General features: G+C 39.0%; 2 protein-coding genes across 2 annotated transcripts in view; one reads left to right on the top strand and one right to left on the bottom strand.

The window, feature by feature from the left end:
• Positions 1–10,454, bottom strand: part of LOC118805150 (butyrophilin-like protein 3) — a 30,690-nt gene extending 20,236 nt beyond the window's left edge. Inside the window, exons 1-6 of the mRNA XM_036565764.1 lie at positions 10,436–10,454; positions 10,292–10,342; positions 8,013–8,357; positions 861–1,208; positions 458–560; positions 125–217 (exon numbers count right to left, since the gene is read on the bottom strand). Of these exons, the coding sequence (XP_036421657.1) occupies positions 125–217; positions 458–560; positions 861–1,208; positions 8,013–8,357; positions 10,292–10,337 (935 nt within the window). The 5' untranslated portion in view covers positions 10,338–10,342; positions 10,436–10,454. The remainder of the gene's footprint in view (positions 1–124; positions 218–457; positions 561–860; positions 1,209–8,012; positions 8,358–10,291; positions 10,343–10,435) is intronic.
• LOC118805159 overlaps positions 1–16,483 on the top strand; it is a 1,027,118-nt gene that overhangs the window by 616,757 nt on the left and 393,878 nt on the right. The window lies entirely within an intron of this gene.

The following is a 16,483-nucleotide window of genomic DNA, read 5'->3' on the forward strand; positions in this document are numbered from 1 at the left end:
CCTCTAAAATCAGGTTTTATATAGCCTACACATAGTAGCTATATCCATGGAATAAACTAATTTCAGTTTAACCATGTATATTTTTGGCATTTTGTGATTTTAAAAAAAGAAATCTTAAACTTACCCTCTGCTGACCACAGCACAAAACCAATGAACATGCAAATGTTTGGACAAAAGGCCAGTACAATATGCATGATCATGATAAGTCTGGTTGTAGCTAAAGAGGAACAAAAAATCAATTTAATATGTATCTTTTAAATTAATTCATGGATACATTTAAGACACTCTTATTGTTAATGAACAGGTTTTTCAAAGTTCCAGCTCCCCTCTAATTAATCTGAATTGTATAAGCAAAATTTAATGAAATGGGACTCAAAATCTACACCAAAACATCTAATTGAGTTTATAAGACCTAAGATGATAAGAAACATGATGAATACTTCAGGACACTCTGTACCTTGTTTGTGTAGAAAGATAAAAAACAGGAACTCCGAGTCCGACAGCGAGTGTTAATGAAGTGAAACACATCACAAGGATACATATCTGGACAGAAGAGAAACCTTTAAAAGAAAACACAGCAGCAGTTAAAAATGCAGTTATTATTATTATTATTATTACAAACCTCTTTAGGATGACAACCCACTCATCACAGATAGCTTCATGCCATTTAATAGTAAAATTATGTCTTAGACACAGGGACATGTTATTTATAGTAATCATAGGTAAGGGTATAATCAGTTTTTGAACATTACTGCTTGTGTAATTCATATATACTTTCATTTACATCTTTTTTAACAGTTCACTTCAGTGAAAATGTAATGAATAAAATGAAAGTGTTATAGTTAAGGCCCCACTGTTACCTATTCGCTGGATGATCACTGTGGTCTGTCCTGAAGGGTCAGCAGTGTGGACTTCACAGATGAATTCTCCTTTATCTTCCATCCTAACGTCCTTCAGCCTCAGTGAGAAGTTTCCTCGAGGGATTTCAGTCGTGAAGAACTCGGCTCGTTCTCGATAGCTCTCGTGAGAAAACTCTGAGAAGGTCTGGTTTTCTTGAAAGAGCAGAACTGGGATGTCTGGGTGTTTTTTCCAGGTCACTTCCTCCAGCTGGTGGACTGGAATCTGTGAGTCTACAGAGCAGCTCAGTATCACCTCCTCACCCACTGAGGTGAAGATGGGGTGGAGCGCTCCCCTCACCACCAACCGCTCTGGAACAGTTCAGAGAAAGAAGGTAGATAAAAACGTATCAGCTCAGATGGAGTTCAAGTTTCCATGACACAGTAAGGGTAACAAAAGTATAAGTATAAAATAATATAGGTAAAGACTGTGGGGCAGATTCAAGAGCGCTAACATGCAAACTATGCACCATGGTAAATAAGAGCTATTCATAAGTCACCAATGTGGTGATTAGTGCACCAGTGTCTTTTTAATGCTGCAGCATTTTCACCTGTGTCCCAGGCAAGAGTTAATTAAAATACACATGTAAATGAGGTCATACATATTAAGGACCCACACCAAGTGAAGCTCAGATTGGCTGCAAAAAATGGACAGGATGAAAGAAAATAAATAAATAAAATTAAAATGAAATCAATATTCTTAGAAACATAACTACAAATTTTAAGTGCTGACAAATACATGAATTTATGAAATAACTGACATTTGGAAAGAAGGACCATGCCTGAAACCCCTCCTCCTTCATGTAATACCCTATAAATTCCCATCTCTACCTTTTTGTTTTCCGTGATTAATTTTTCACAATCAGCTGTGAGACACTAACTGTGGAGGTGAGGAGGCGGGACACAAGTGTGAGTTGCATTTATTCAAATCTGATTTAACAGAGTCCAGAATTTGAGTAGTAGATGGTGGTAGAACAGACATGATGAAACAAAGCTGAACAACCAGATCAAAGAAAACAAGTGACAGGGTAACATCCACAATGCAAGACAGAGACTGAACAAACACAGGGGTATAAATACACTGAGGGGGAAATGAGAAACACCTGGGACTAAAGAGGGGGAGGAGCTACAGACAGGTGGAGCAGATAACAAGGGGGCAGGAACAGGGAGGAGACAGAACAACAATAAAAGCACATGGCACAAGAAAACAAAAGGCACATGGCTGCCATAGTGGGGAAGAAACAGACACACTCAGAGGGACAAAGGGGAATCTGGGAATCCGTGATGCCAGTCAGGGTTGGGATAGCTACTGAAAAATTAGTACTACTACAACTTTGTAGCTACTTTCCCAAATTTTGTAGCTGCTACAATCATGTTCCAGAAAGAAACATACAATTCAAAAGCTGCAAATATACAAGATCACCAAAAAGTAAGTTTAAGTGTAACCAACATCAAACTTACACAGCCAAAGGCGTGATATCCAAGAAAATGTAGACTAAAGCCAAAGTCAATCATTCCTGGTTTTTACTAACAAAAATCAACAAAAAAGCATTGTCAACTGTTGAAATAAAACTGCTCCAATTTAAACATTTCAGCGAGATACTGACATTCAGAGTCCTTTAAACTTCAACACTTTAGCCTCAAAATTCTAATCAGTGGCCTTGGCTCTGCGAAGTACTCCTAGCTACGAAATAGAAAAGAGAAAGATGTAAGATGAACATCGATAATTCGGAGGTGAAGGAACTTTTTTTTTTTTTATAATCACTCCAGTTGGTTTCCTGATACGTTTAATCTGCTTCAAGAAACTGTCAAACACTAAAAACTTCAGCCTCATAAAAAGCAGAACATTTTAAAAGAAACTTTACTTATGCGGAAAGTGAAAAGCGACTACAGCTGACCTAAAGGTTAAAGCAGAGCAAAGTAAGTCTGTGTTTTTGTTTATATTATATTTTTAGCCTGTACTAGTACATTAACACACACTGAGACATACTTACAGCCAAGATGGTAAAACGGACACAAAGTGTTGTGGCTCCCAAGGTGGTTTCATTTTTATTGAAAGGACAAAATGGCTAACCCTACTAGTGAGGGGTGGTCAGCGCATGACCATTTGCTCGAACTGTCCGTGGCTCAGTCAGGATTGCACAGTCGCTACCAGCCCAGTTAACAACTGCGTTCTGTGGTTCAGATTTTGCGTGGATTAACCGAAGCCTGTAGCGAAATTGTAGTGAAAATTATCACTATAGCTACACAAACATTTGTAGGTGCTACAGCTGTTAGCTACATTTCAAAAAACATTTGTAGTTAGCTACAAAAAAGTAGTGCGCTACTTAGCTACTCCCCCATTTTTTCCCTCCTTTTGTCTACCAATTCTACCCATCCCTCCTCTCTTCATCTTCTCTCTACATTCCTCCCTCTCTTTCTCTCTCCTTTCATCACCCTCTTCATCCCTCATCCTGCCCCCTCCATCCATCCTACCTCCTCATTCCAGGTTTCCTGCTCCTCAGCTGCTGCCACCAACCCAATCCCCATCCGCCCCATTGCCCCCTCAAACTGGACTACCATTGGTTAATTTGTGAAGATGCTACATGTGCCCTGGGAACCTGCTGCTGTGATTTCAGCATTCAGTCCTCACTCCATGGGAGCAGTGTCTATTCTCCATTACTGGCCATTTGGTAGTGATCCTCATCCACTATCATAACTGAACAACAATTCTGTTGCCAACAGGATGTCCCACGCCAAACTTCCTCCTGCAGTGACTACAGCATCATCCGCCCATCAACTCCCATACACAGCCACTACCTTCTAACAGCCATTCCTGCTCCACGTACATTACGTTCAGGTTCCTCTTGAGGTCTCTTCTTCACACCCCTGGGAGTTTTTCCTTTTCACTGTTGCCCTCAGCTTCCTCATCAGGGGTTCCAAACTCTGCTGTCAGTTAAGCAGCTCACAGCAATGTAACCTTCAAGCTACTGAAGTGAATAAAATTAATCTGCTCCATCTTTCCTTTCATCCTACAAATCTTAAGTGCAACACACTGCCTTCACCAAATGCCATACAGAGGGCCAACCTAAGTAGACTAGCACACTATGCCTAACTCAAATACCCAAATGCTCCACCATCTGACCAAACCCACATTCTGAATCCAGTTCCTTAATATCCCACTGAAATAAACTCATAGCAAGTTCTCTACCCAACTGCTACAGTTCTCATGTCACTTCAACATCGGCCCCTGCGGGACAGAGAGTTTAGGACCAAAACCATTTAACTTTCAATCAAAAACAAATATATATATATAATTTCTTAAAATTTGACTTTTATGTGTACAAATAATGTTTTAGCATATAAGACTTCATTTCTCATTCGTAAGAATTTAAGCCTTTTTCCAGCTCATTGTAATTGCAATAACAATGGATCAGTAAAGACTGTTGGGGTAGGTTGCATGAAGATCATTGCAGTGGGATGGGTAAAGACTGTTGAGGTGGGCTTGGTAAAGACCACTGGGCTGGGTTGTGTTAAAACTTGTTTGAGTTGTTTAAAGACTGTGTTGGAGAGACTTTGGTAAGGTCTCTTTAGTAGTGATTTGAGAATTTGCATTTTTTTTTAGGTGGGTTTGGTAAAGATTGGAGTGGGTTGGGTATAGACTGTTGTGGTGATTTGGGTCAATACTTGTAGATAGATAGATAGATAGATAGATAGATAGATAGACAGATAGATAGATAGACAGAGAGATAGATAGATAGATAGATAGATAGATAGATAGATAGATAGATAGTTCATTGATCCCAAAGGAAATTTAGCAGCCAGTAGCAATCACACATCACAGTACAGTAATAATAATAAGAGTAAAACAATATAAAAGGAAAAATAAATATGAAAAATCCCATCTACAAGCATATATGCAAATAGAAATATACAAAAATCTCGAATACAATCTATAACCTGAGATGAGAAAGGCAGTGCAATAATGACTGTACAAGGAGGCGCAGGTAACAGCATATAATGACAATACTGAATAAATATGTGCAGATATTGGTACCGAAATAAAGTGTCTAGGTGTGGAGTGTCCAGATGTGCGATAGGGGGTACAGAAAGTGCAATATGTACAGTAAGGTGTCCACATGTGCAGATGGATAAAATAAAACTATGATTTAGCATGAGATTCAGATTCAGTCCTCATCTCTCCTCTTCTCTCTTTTCTTCTTCTTCTGGCCCCACTGGGAAGAGTAATCTCCTGATCTCCTGAGTCTGTCGGTTGAGCAGCTCTGTGACAGCAACCTGCCACTAAACATGCTCCTCCTGTCCATGATGGTGGTGTGCAGCGGGTGGCCATCATCCATAATGGAGATGGTTGCGTGTATGATGTCACATGCTGTCTCAGCATCCACATGAGGAGGAACATAAATACAAACAACAATGGTGTGGGACAGTTCCCTGGGCATGTAATAGGGTTGGAGACTCCTTGCCAGTAGTTCAATATCCCAACAGCAGATTATCTCCTTCACAGTCACATGTCCTGGGTTGCACCATCTGATGTTCACAAAAAGCACTAGTCCCCCACCTTTGCTTTTGCCGCTTAGTTTCGCGTCCCTGTCCACTCTCACAGTGGTGAATCCGGGAATGTCCACATTAGCATCGGGAATGTTGCCGGTTAGCCACGTTTCCGTGAGATAAAAGACTACATTCCTTGTATAACCGCTGATTACGAACCACTGCCACTAGTTTGTCTGTCTTGTTGGCCAAAGATTTCACATTTCTCCTCCAGTAAAGGAATAGATGGTTTATACCTCTAGCGTTTCTCCATGCACCACCAAGCCTATTCTGTCAATAATAAACTCTTCTCTTAGCCTTGAACCTTGATCTCAACCAAGCTTCAGCTAGTCCAGAACGCTGCAGCCAGAGTTCTTACTAGAACCAGAAAGTTTGACCAAATCAGCCCAGTTTTATCAACCTTACACTGGTTACCAGTTAAATTTCACATTGATTATAAAATTCTCTTACTGACCTATGAAGCACTAAACGGACTCGCCCCTCTGTACCTGAGTGAACTTCTCTCTCACTATGAACCATCACGCCTACTTAGATCACAAGGTGCTGCTCACTATTAGTACCTAGAATTAATAAAGTTACGTCAGGGGGGAATGCTGATTTCCTTGTAAAGCTGCTTTGTGACAACACCTGTTGTAAAAAGCGCTATATAAATAAACTTTGCTTGCTTGCCTGCTTACTTAGCCTTTAGCTTAGCGCCAGCTCTGCAACCCCGATAGCTCCTCCGCAGCTCCTCCGGAATGGGGTGCATTGTGCTGGCGCGACCCTGTTGTTTGGAGCGCTAGCAGCTCTTCCCTTGTGTAAACAAAGTTATTTCTACTCGTACGCATGAAAACAGGTTCCATGTCCTTAGTACATACAAAACAGTCACTAAGGTAGCAATTTAAGCGTACAGAAAAAAGAAAAAGTGAGGAAAAAGTGCAAAAACAGTACACAAAAGACAGAGATACTGGAAAGGCTGCCACTCACAGTGGCGCCAGAAGACGAAAAACTTGTATTAAGTTGGATAAAGATTATGTTGGAATGGGATGAGTAAAGACTGTTGGGGAGAATTTTGCAAAGATTGTGTTGGGGTGGGTTGGGAAAATACTGATTGTGTTGGGGTGGGTTGGGTAAAAATTGAGTTGTGTTGCCGATTAGTTAGGTAAAAACTATGTATTGGCTGGGTTGATCAATGAACTTTACAGTAACATACTGTAGCAGATTTTTCTGATCTATTAGGTGCTTTTACACAATATTACCATTTGGCAAAGTCTTAGACAATAAGAAAATTACAATAATCCTGAAATTGCTCAAATTATAATAAATGTAACAGTTTTTTTTTTTACCACACACTTGTTTCCAAAGCAGCTTACAGTAAACATCATCACTTTAAGAGCACCACAAGGAAATCAAACCATGACATCATTGCTGATAATACAATTCTTAGCCACCCGCTCCACCAGTTGAGCTACAGGAGCAAGTTAAAATTCTGATTGGCCGAGAGATATAAGACCTCAACATATTCTGACCTTTAAGCACTCATTCTCAAGTATTATTGCATTCATTCTTTCACAGGAACAATGCTGGTCTGGTCTTTCGGCAGTTATAATGATCAACATCATTTCCTCATAGTAAACCAACTAAAACAGACTCCTGCTGATGCTGGTCTATTGTTGGCAGCATGAGCGTTTTTCAACAGAGCAGAGAGGGAACAGAGAGGGGGGAGGAACGAGCAGCAGCATGAGAAGAGGGCTGGCTTTGGTGTGGAAAATACAGTTAAAATGGCTGCTGCAACCCTCAAACCTGTCTCCAGCATCCTTCCTGTCCCCGGGGTAGCACAGGCCATGCTACAAACATATTTAGATGGGCTTTTTGTCATAAGCATCTCTCTTTCATCTGCATGGGTTAATCATAACCTGATCATCTAAACCAGAGTTCATTGGCTTCATTTGTTAGCTTGTAATAATAATAATAAAAATAATAATAATTTTGAGAGCTGAAACTTGTTGAACATGCTTTGTGAGGCAGACCTCAGGTGTCTGTTGTGAATGCACACTACGAGGTTATCTGACTTGCCCACTGAATAATGTTACATTTGCTACATAAATAAAATTAGAATTCCCGGCACCTTCTGTTTCCAGTTTACCATGGCAAAAAACTAGATTAGGCCATTAAAGCCCATCAGAGGAAGTAGTACTAAGAAAAGATTAGTGCTAAACATGGATTAGTGGCTCTCAAGAACTAATTTGGAAACAGTGATTTTTTTCCAAATAGACTGAACTTTCGAGGTGTGTCTGCAGATTTTTTGAGGAACTGAAAGTGAGTCTCCTGAAAAGAATGGAAGCTGGAATAAAGGTAAAGAGACTCACTCGACACTATTACTATATTATATCCGTTGTGAACTCTGTGTCATTGTCTGTTAAGTGTGCGTTTGCTGTTTTGTATGATACTGAAAAATAAATAATTTGTACTTAATGGCCATTTTGACTGGAAGTTAAATTAATGAAGGGTCTTTGACTTTTATACAGTAATGTGTGTATATATATTTTAACTGGTCACTTAGAGATTAAAAGGACCATTAAAACCCACCACTGAGTTTAATCTCCACTGTGGTCTCTCTGTAGTCCTGACTGGAGGAAACTCCACACCTGTAAACTCCAGCATCTTCTGGTGTGACGTCACTGAGTAAGATGGAGAAGTTCCCTCTCGATATCTCCTCTGGGAAGAAGTCGGCTCGGCCCCTGAAGCTCTGACTCTGCAGCTCTGCTCTGATTTCTTTCTGCTGGAAAACGTTCACTACAGACTCTGAGTCTGTTCTGCTCCATTCCACTCTGAGACCCTCCAGAGGGAGGGGGTCCTGAGCAGAACACGGCAGCAGCACAGCGCCCCCCAGCGGGACCACCAGAGGACCGGAGGGGCCTTCAACATGTAGACCTGCAGCAACATCAGACAGTAAACATCATCTTATTAACTGACCACCAGGAGAAATCAAAACTGCTAGTGGTAACACTCTATAGAATAACTTTCTTTAATTACCCATTAACTGGTTATTGATAGCTATGAACAAATCAATAGTTCATCAGTAATTGAAAATCTACAAATGTTTATGAATTACAGCTCAAGTAGTTGTTATGTGAATTTATAATTACAAATGATGTACATGATATTTTCCCATACAATAATAATATATCAATCTGTCAAAACAGTTCATCACTGCATCCACAAATGCAAGTTAAAACTCTAAAACGCAAAGAAGAAACCAAATATAAACAGGATCCAGAAATGCTGCCACCTTCTCTGGGCCTGAGCTCATTTAAAACGGGCTAAAGACCACTCAGCTTGTTATCAGTGCACAGTTCAAAAGCCAGTATTCATGATGGTATAGGGAGCCATTAGTGCACATGGCATGGGTGATGTGCTCATCTGTGAAGGCATCATTAATGCTGAACTGTACTGTTCGTGAGAGGAAATCTCTGCAGAGGGTGGTGCGGACAGCACAGTCCATCACCGGGGTTCAGCTCCCTAACCTATTGGATTTATACACCAGCCGCTGCCTGAGGAAATCCAGAAGGATTATGAAGGACCCCTCCCATCCTAGTCACTGTCTGTTCTCTCAGCTGCCGAGTGGTAGGAGGCTCAGAAGCTTAAAAGCCAGAACCAGTCGGCTCAAAGACAGCTTCTTCCCCCATGCAACCAGGCTATTGAACAGCCAGTAATCACTGCTCTGCCCAGCCCAACCCTTCCCATTACACGTACGTGCACCCACTGTACTCCCGCACTTTACTTGCATAGCTGGACTTTGAATACCTATCCAAAGACAATACTCTCCCCCTGCGCTTCCACTTAACTTCCTGTACCTTGCACTTTACTAAATACTCTGCCACCTACTGTACCATCTTCTATCTCCACACCTAGTGTGATTATTTGCACATCTACATAGCATTGTAATATCCATTACTATATATAGTATATAGTTGATTACACTCACTCTACATTCCCAGTGCAATATTATATGTCTCGGTGCAATATTATTATTTTTAAGTTATTGTGTAAGATTATATGTATATATTTTAGTTAAATTGGTTTTATCTATTCTTCTATCCTATCTATAGTTTTGTTTATCTATGTGTAAATACTGTTCTCTGCATAATTTGTGGAACTCGCACTCAAGTTTTTCACTCACCTGTGTCCCTGTACTCTTGTGATGTGACAATAAATCTGATTTGATTTGATTTGATTTGAACGATATATACATGTTTTGGCAACATATGCTGCCATCCAGACAACGTCTTTTTCAGGGAAGGCCTTGATTATTTAGCAAGACAATGTCAAACCACATTCTGCATGTATTACAGCAGCATTGCTCTGTATTAAAGGAGTCCAGGCGCTAAACTGACCTGTCTGCAGTCCAGACCTGTCACCACTGATAATATTTGGCAAATTATGAAATTAAATATACGACAAAGGAGCCCCTGAACTGATCAACAGCTGAAATCCTGTATCAAACAAGAACAAGAAAACATTTCACTTTCTAAACTACAGCAGTGTCTCCTCAGTTCACAAACACTTACAGAGTGTTGTTAAAGAAGAGGTGATGAAACTCAGTGGTAAACAGGCCCCCGTCCCAACTTTTTTGGAACATGTTGTTGGCATCAAATTCAAAATGGGCAAATATTTAAAAAAACAATGCAATTTCTCAGTTTCAACATTTGATATGTTGTCTTTGTAGTAGTTTCCTTTAAAAAAACATAGTTCACATGATTTGCATATCATTGCATTCTATTTTTATTTACATTCAACTTTTTTGGAAATGGGATTGTAAAAGAAATAAACATAGTCTACAGTATTTATTTTAATGTAGTAGTTACCTTGAAGTCCAGCAGCCAGAAGCAGTACAAAAAACAACAAATCCATTTTACCTGCAATATATAAAAGTTAGGATATAAAATATAATTGATTAAAGATAAATACGTAGTCAAAAACAGCTGAAATGTACACAGACATAAACTTACATGTTTCACTCTCTGGCTGGTGCTGTCAGACTGTTTCTTGAATGACTGGTATGAGGAAAAATGTATCATGAATCATGGGTGTCATCATGAAAGAAAGATCAGAAATTGTTTGTATGTTTATATGTAATTGTGAGTTTGCTACATTTGCTGTTCACTTGATTATATATTTAAAATTTCCAGCTATTTTTATTTTACTTATTATTATTTAGTTTCCTGTCAAATATCTATCACAACACAGAGTAATTTAGGCATGAAAGCTATTCATTATATATGTATAAAAAAACTAGATCATTGTTTTTTGCTCTGCTGCTTACTATAAACGTAACTGTAACTGCAAAATTGATGTTTTTATAAAGAAAAGCTTCTGGATCATAGATAGTAAAAGCAGGACAGGCTTAAGTGATTGGCGCTTGCAGTACACAGAGTTTGAAAACTTGGCACCAGGTCCAGGAACCAACCGGCAGTGACCTGATTTACCCCAACATATCTGACTCAACCGGTTTAACTACAATCCCGCAAAGCAACAGGACGATGGAAAGACACAAGTTCCATTCGAGGAATCAGAAACAAGGTGAGAGTATTGAGTCATTCATCAGTGATTTGAGGATCAAAGCTAAAAGCTGCGATTTTGGAGACTTGACTGTTGAGTTTATTTGTGACCGGATTGTGTGTGGTATTACCAGTGACTCCCTAAGAAAAATCAAAAGTTAAAACCACAGTCATTCTCGGCTCATATCACTGCAGCAGGTCACATAAATACGCTGCTCTTGACCATTAAGACATTTATAGAGCAGCAACAGCTCCTTACAGTCTGTTCTGAACAGGCTGGCAGTGTAAGTGTTTAAGAATGGGGGGGGGGCTTCTTTTACTCATAGTGAGACTCTGGCAGCTGCATTCTGAACCAGCTCAACCTGTTTGTCTTTTTTGGGGGTCCAGCAGTTAGGAGACCATTACAATGATCAATCCTGCTAGAAATAAAGGTGTGGATGAGGTTCTCCAGATCTCTGATCTTGTTGTTCTTAAGGTGATAAAAGCTGATTCAGTAACCATTTTGACTTGACTGCTAAAAAATTAGATCATAGTCTATTAGTGAACCAAGGTTACATACGACTTCTTTAGATTTTAGGGCACTTGAATCCAGATGGGCAGCTAGTTTGTGCCTCTCATTCCCAAATAAAATAATCTCTGTTTTATCTTTATTCAACTGCAGACGATTTTGTTCCATCCAGTTCGTGATGAGCTCAAGGCACAAGTAGATCTGAGAATCATCTGCATAGCTGGGGTAAGATATGCTATAGTCTTGTAGTCTTCAGCCAAGAGGCAGCATGTATAAATTAAATTTTAAATAAGAGTGGCCCAAGAATTGAACCCTGGGGGACACCACAAGTCACTGGCACTCTCTCAGAAACATTATTTTCTATTGCAGCAAAGGTATCTTGCAGGTATGAACTGAACCATTTTAGACAGTTCCTGAGAGCCCAACCCAGTTCTCAAGTCTATCTATGAGAATTCTATGGTCAATGGTATCAAAGGCAGCGCTGAGATTGAGCAATAATAGAACAGATATTTTTTCCAGAGTCTGTATTTAAATGATTGTTATTAATAACCTCAAATACAGCCATGTCAGTGCTTTGAGAGCCAACTAAACCCAATAAAACCCAGTTGTTCAGTAATTAAAGTATTTAATTCAAACATTAAATTATTCTATAAATTAATTGTACTAATAGCACTAAAATTGACCACTTTTAATTTATTTTATCACCTCCTGCTCAGTTGCACAGCATTATGTTGCTCTTTCACTTTGCACATTTTGCAACTTGCACTTTACTCCCAACAATGCCATGTGTACACTGCACTTTTCAAATCTTCATTGTGTTTATAGTGTATATTTAATAGATGGATATTTTGTTATATTTTTTTCCCACAATATTGTTCTTTTATTTGACTGCTGTTTCTTATTACCTTATTGCTTCATGTGAGCAGGAAGTTATCCAAGCATCTCACTGCTAGTTGTACCGTGTGTGACAAGTATATGACAAATAAAACTTTGAAACTTTGAAACTTGAAATATAAGTAACATATAGTTCCATTTAAGTGTGGACACATATAAAGTTAAAGTTTAGGGAGTTAAGTGTTAAATTTAGAGATTAAGGGAGAAAATCAGATTTTAACGTGTTTAAATTTTAACATAAGGATGTTATTTTTGTGTAAATTCTCTTTCTTTGTCTGTAACAGAATAAAGAGTAACTTTGAAGCTGGAGGGGAAGCAGATCTTCAGGTAGGACGTGTGAAACATGGATTGTGTCTGTAATAAATAAATGTGTTGATGGTGGGGTCAGTCTGAGTGGACTGTTCTGTGGTCAGGTTGGTGAAGATGGTGAAGAAATGGAGGTTCCGTCCTCTCTGTCTAAAAGTCCTGAGTGCTGAGGTAACCACTCTGATATGAGGAGGAGATTTTCACTGTTTAATGATGAAGATGATGATGATGATGATGGTGATGATGATGTGTTATTTATTCTACAGAATCGTTCAGTAATGTAGAAGAACGTGTTCCACTGCTGGTCAAACAGTTCAGAATCATTGCAAACTGTTAAATCAGTTTGTTCGAATCAACATCACAGTAATAAAATAACAAACCCAGCTAATAGAAAACAGCATCTAAATTTTTTTTTCCATTTTTTTGTGACTTGAAGAGAAGGATAACGGCTAAACTGGAGCTTGAACCGACCAATTACTTAATCCTCAAGTTCATTACCAGAGTAACATTACTGAAATCCACCACATTTGTGGTGATGGCTGAATTACAAGGAGAAGGAAAGTTAAATATTTCAAAAGCACCTCCCTCAAGGTAAAGCATGTTCAGTCAAAGGCAACTTTAATGGAAGGACATTTGTACCACAATTCAGTATATATTCCCTCTGTACGCTATGATTCTGTGCCATCATTTGGACCATATTTGCCATTTAGTTGCACAGCATGTTGTTACTGTTTGAAAGTCACATTCCACATGATGTGTTCTTATAGTGTCCTAATTTAGGACCTCCACTAAGGGGCGCTCTATAAGCAAGTGTGACAAGGGCAATTATAAAACAGTAGAAGATGGGGTTTGGTGGGGTTTGCCCTAACCAGATGGGGCTGGGCTATGGAGTTAAAAGGAGAAGGGACTCATTCAAGGAGAAAGGGGGGAATGTAGGATGTGTCCATGTGGCCTTGCGGCCTCCAGCACAGTCTGGCTGATGTTTGGTCAGAAATGTGTAAGTGGGACTGTGAGAGTGACTAGTTGTATTAGTCTGCTGTGTCCTGGTTGTATTAGTTGCATTGCAAACCATTTGTTTTATGTTTTTATTCAGTGTTTTTTTTTTTTCACTTTTTCACTTGTGTGCAAAATAAAATACCACGTTTGCCAAGTCGCACTCTGGAATCTTTTCGAGGGGAACCCTGTCTCTGCACCATCACGCTACATGTGAAACAGTGCAGCCTTGTAATCTCCACACCCCAACATTCCCACAAGTACTAGCCATATTTTATGTTGTGAAAACAGGGACTCCATTCTTTGGTATGGTCTTAATAACAGCACTGAATCTGTGCATCTCAGGAAACAAAGGCCACTCATCTGCATGTCCTGTTTTGGAGGTGCCCACTTCACCTGGACCTGCTTTTGGCTGTGTGAGGAACATGCATAAAGTGAAACGGAGAGATGATGTTCCACCTGTCCAGCAGAGACTCCACCATCTGCCCTTTCCTGTGAGAGATGCAGTGTTGGCTTGAGCTGAAAGCAAGAAACTAAAAAGATGAGCTGCAAAAAAGCAAAAGAAAATGAAAACCTACACAGATTCCAAACGAAATGCTGAAGCACCGAAGCTGAGGGAAGAGGATTTTGTGCAAGTGAGCAACCCAATCCATGTTTTTTGTCCATATTTTTTATTTTAATTTGATTTGATTTTTAATTATTTTCATCTTAATTTCTAATTTTATTTTTCATTTAATCGTTTTTAATTTCTATTCTCCTCTACTTTTTAAATGACTGTTTTCTCATTTGTAAAGCACTTTGAATGAAGGCAGTGTAAGAAAGGTGCTCTATAAATAAACTGTAAGGAAAGTCAAGGTTCACTGAGCTCCATCAAATTGCACAGAAAAGTGGAATTCAGTTACTAGCTAGGTGCTGGTTGTGTATGGGATGCCTCACATCTGGCAATGGTGAAGAATATAATGACCCTACTCAGCAACCCAGCCCTGGTGTTGTCAAAACTAGAACTGAAAGTGTGTTAGAAGGGAACTACCTGGCTGAAGGACTATGTGGCTAAAAGTAAAGGTGGTCACACAGACCAATAAGCCTCCTATTGTATGACACAGCTTGACTGAATTATGCTTATAAAATGTTTCCTTTATGTTTTTTGGTGATTGCTTGTGTTACAGTTGAAGTAGTCCTGCAGTTAAAATATATGTTGGGACTGAATATCTACTGTCCTGATACTGTAGTTCTTATTTTTTGTGAGAGGGAAAATGTTGTGTTCTTATTTTGTCCTAATTTTGATCCTCCACTATGGGGCGCTCTATGAGCAAGTTTGATAAGAGGATTTAAAAAAAAAGAGCAGAATAAAAGAAGTGAGTGTGTATGATGCAGCAGTGCTGCAGTAAAGAGTTTTTGGATTGGACCAGTTTTGCTTTTATACCACCACCTAACACAATGGTGTTTCCATCTGGGCTATTTGGTGTCATTTGAGGAAATTACAGAGAAGCTTTATCCCGCATGAACCAGGCAATCAAATCATGCACAAATTACACTACCGGACCTCCTCTGATAAAACTAATCCAGCTCTAGCAGGGCTTTAGACAGACTTTCTGACTGAATCCACAGGATGAATTTTCAGGTTGAAATAACTGCACAGATTGAGCAGCAGAAACAGCTGCTTTTTTGTTTCGCTGGATGGTTTATTAAAGGTAATATCACTGCATCACCCTGCAGAGGTGCTGAAAATGTGCTTGATTAGAATGTGTGGAAGCTGAGTCGCCTCAGACCAGGAGACGTGTAAAACAGGAATCTTTATGAAAAGTAGATTTAGAACAGCTCATTTTACAGATTGAGGTCTTTAAAGGGAATTTCACCAATGTTTCACATTTAAAAAAAATCCACCAAAATTCAGTGTTTGAAATTTCAACAGAGTCATTGAGAGTTATATTCTATATTACCCCAAAAACTTTTTAATTTTTATTAGTGCTGTAAAACACTAATTCACTCATTTCTGCTTAGTTTCTTACCTGTTACCTGTTTAAATGGTCAGTGTGATGAACAGACACAGTTACAGACTGTAGTTACAGTCAAACTGAACCATATTAGAGCTGTAAAATACAAACCTTGCTCCAGGTGAAAACATCAGTTCTTCAGAATGATGTTGATAATTACACTGTAATTATGAATAAATCATTGTATTATAATCGCTCATGATCGTTTTATGACTTTCACATGTAGCGTCACCTACAGACAGTGTGGTTCTTCAGGAACGGATCAGCTAAAAATACTGAAATTAGACAGAATCAGGGCTGTAAATACAGCATCACGTCTTCCTTTCGTGTTACCTGTTACTAAAACACTGTTACTCTGTTATAAAGCACAGATCTGAGAAAAGACTCAGAGATAAGTTCAGCCACACCACATGTTCCTCTTTATATAACATGCTTATGGTTCTTTATCATTTAGTAAAACTAGAAAACCAGCATGTATTTTTTAGGTTAATCAGTACCACATCATTACTCTCTCATTACTGACATGGACAGTTCTACTATGTTTACTTTGCATATTAAGTAAATTCAACAGCACTGATAAATCATATTATTAAAGGAGAAAAGTAGATTATATTAGATCAGCAGAATTAAAAGGTTCACTAGTGTTACCCATAAATAAAAACATAATGGATAATAAACACTACAGCAGTGAAGTCTGTTCAGCAGTGAGTTCATTCAGTAATGATGGTGACAGCAGTGTGGGGGTGTTATAGGACTTTTTACCTGATCAATCAATCAATCAATCCATCAATTGTTCCAGAGGGC

Source organism: Colossoma macropomum, unplaced genomic scaffold, assembly GCF_904425465.1.
Source record: "Colossoma macropomum unplaced genomic scaffold, Colossoma_macropomum, whole genome shotgun sequence".
Taxonomy (NCBI): Eukaryota; Metazoa; Chordata; class Actinopteri; order Characiformes; family Serrasalmidae; genus Colossoma; species Colossoma macropomum.